Genomic DNA, 2,112 nt, shown 5'->3' with positions numbered 1-2,112 from the left:
TGGAGGGACAGGACACAGGGAATGGCTTCCCAGAGGGCAGGGCTGGATGGGATAGTGGGAATTAGAAATTGTTCCCTGTGAGGGTGGGCAGCCCTGGCACAGGGTGCCCAGAGCAGCTGGGGCCGCCCCTGCATCCCTGGCAGTGCCCAAGGCCGGGCCGGACCCACCTGGGATATGGTGGGAAGTGTCCCTGCCCATGGAACTCCTCCCAGCCCAGCCCATCCCGCGATTCCCTGGGCACAGGGCAGGGCACTGCCAGAACCCGGAGCTGCAGGGGTGGGACTGCACGCAGGAGGAGGGGACAGCACGATCTGGAGCCCCTGCAGCCCACCCAGCCTCCAGCACTGGGCACCCCTTGCTCCCAGGGCTGCCTGCAGCCCAGTCCCCAGCCTTGGCCCTTCCCTTGCACCCCTCCACATCCTGCCCCTCTCCCTGGGACCCTGCAGCCTGGGCTGGGGGTCCTGCGGCTCTCCCCGTGTCCCGGCCCATGGGAAGTTCCAGCGGTGGGAGGTGCTGGGGGATGCAGGGCTGCGGCGGAGGGTCTGGACACGCTGCTCCCCGGCTGCCCCCGTGTTGTGGCTGGGTTTCCCCTGGCAGAAGGGAGCACAGCGCGGCGAGGGAGGATGTTTTCAGTGGCCTGGGCAGCGCGGTCACTGCGGTGATGGAGCTGATGGGACGTGCTCTGGGCCCCGCAGGTGTGCACTGCGGGAGCCACATCACCTCGCACGGCCTGGCGCTCAACTGCTGCACCGACCTCTCGTGGTTCGAGCACATCGTGCCCTGCGGCCTGGAGGGCACGGGCGTCACCTCGCTCAGCCGCGAGCTGGGACAGCACGTCGCCGTCAGCCACGTCCTCGAGCCCTTCCTCGACTCCTTCCAGGAGGTGTTCGAGTGCACTTTGGTCTCCTCGGAGGACGCCGGGGATTAGGATCCTTGTGCTGCCTTGGCCGGGTGTTTTGGTGCCAGGGCAGCCCTGGGTCTCTGTTGTGAGACGAGTTCTGGTGCCTTTGCCTGGGGACTGTGAATGGACTGTGGCACAGGGTTTCAGGCTGCTGCTTGGCCATCCAAACCTGCCCTGTGAGTCTCCATCCCTCACTGAGACCTCTGTGGGTGCCACTGACCGTCCAAACCTGACCTGGGGCTGTTCTCTGCAGCCCCGAGTCTCCATCCCTCACGGAGACCTCTGTGGGTACCACAGTCACTTGCTGGAGAAGTGCCCAAACACGTGCTTTTGTGGGGTTTTTTCCCTGCCTTTTGCCCCACAGAAATTAAAGATTTGTGTGAATGCTCACGAATTCACATGAATGGATTCACGTGGGTCATCCTTTACCCTGCTGGGTAAAAAGGCAGATTTTATACATAAAGAGAGTTGCTGGGAACTTTGGCTGCCGATCCTTTTCTCGTTTACTTACCCCAAGGCTTTATCAATGCCAACCTTTTCCTCACCCTGAGCCCAGGGAAACCCTCACGTGGCAGAGATCCTGGCGCCAGGGAGGGTGGAAGGTGGCTGCGAACCCCGGTGGAAAGGCCGCTGTGGAGGCAGGGGGAAAGGGGGAGGACGAGGGGGGAAAAGGCTCACCAGGAGAGAATACGCGGCTGTCGAGGATCCTGTGGGACCACACCACATTCCAGCTGGGCAGTGGACACCTGTGGGGCTGCAGGAGATGCTGCTGTGAGCACTCCTGAGATCGCTGTCCCGGCTGCAGCATCCTGAGCTGAGTGAATTTATTCAGCGCGGGTTTATTCGGGGCTGAGGAGTCAGCCCGAGGCTGAGGTCCCCCCACCCTGCTCAGAGCAGGAGCTGACCCCCACCACAGCCCCTCGCTGCTGCTCTGGGTGCTCTCCCTGCCCCACAAGCTTTGGGCTCTCTCTGGTTTTGGCACAGCTCTGGCAGCTCCTTGTGAGCGCCCCGTGGGTGCCCGGTGCGGCTGAGAAGGGGGAAATGGAGCAAAAAAGGGGGAAATGGGGCAGGCTGAGCTCCAGGAGGGCACGGTGAGCAGGAGGAACATGCCCGGGCAGGCTCTGTGCCCTGTGAGGGCTCGGGGACCGCGGGACGAGGAGGGACAGGGACGGGAAAGTGTGAGCGGCAGCGTGTGCGGGGGCAGCGCCGCT

At 63.6% G+C, this 2,112-nt stretch overlaps 1 protein-coding gene across 1 annotated transcript; it reads left to right on the top strand.

The window, feature by feature from the left end:
• Nucleotides 1–287: 287 nt before the first annotated feature.
• On the top strand, nucleotides 288–1,379 carry LIPT2 (lipoyl(octanoyl) transferase 2). The gene has a single exon (XM_031064784.1). It carries the CDS (start codon nucleotides 488–490, stop codon nucleotides 926–928), a length of 441 nt encoding a protein of 146 aa, XP_030920644.1. The 5' UTR covers nucleotides 288–487; the 3' UTR covers nucleotides 929–1,379.
• Nucleotides 1,380–2,112: the final 733 nt, after the last annotated feature.

The sequence above is a fragment of the Geospiza fortis genome, unplaced genomic scaffold (assembly GCF_000277835.1).
Source record: "Geospiza fortis unplaced genomic scaffold, GeoFor_1.0 scaffold1532, whole genome shotgun sequence".
NCBI lineage: Eukaryota > Metazoa > Chordata > Aves > Passeriformes > Thraupidae > Geospiza > Geospiza fortis.
The sequence above is the reverse complement of the archived record's forward strand: the minus strand, read 5'-3'. Positions and strand labels throughout refer to the sequence as shown.

Excerpts from the sequence above, each read along its gene's own strand:
- LIPT2 (XM_031064784.1), top strand. The coding sequence starts at position 488 with ATGGGAAGTTCCAGCGGTGGGAGGTGCTGGGGGATGCAGGGCTGCGGC.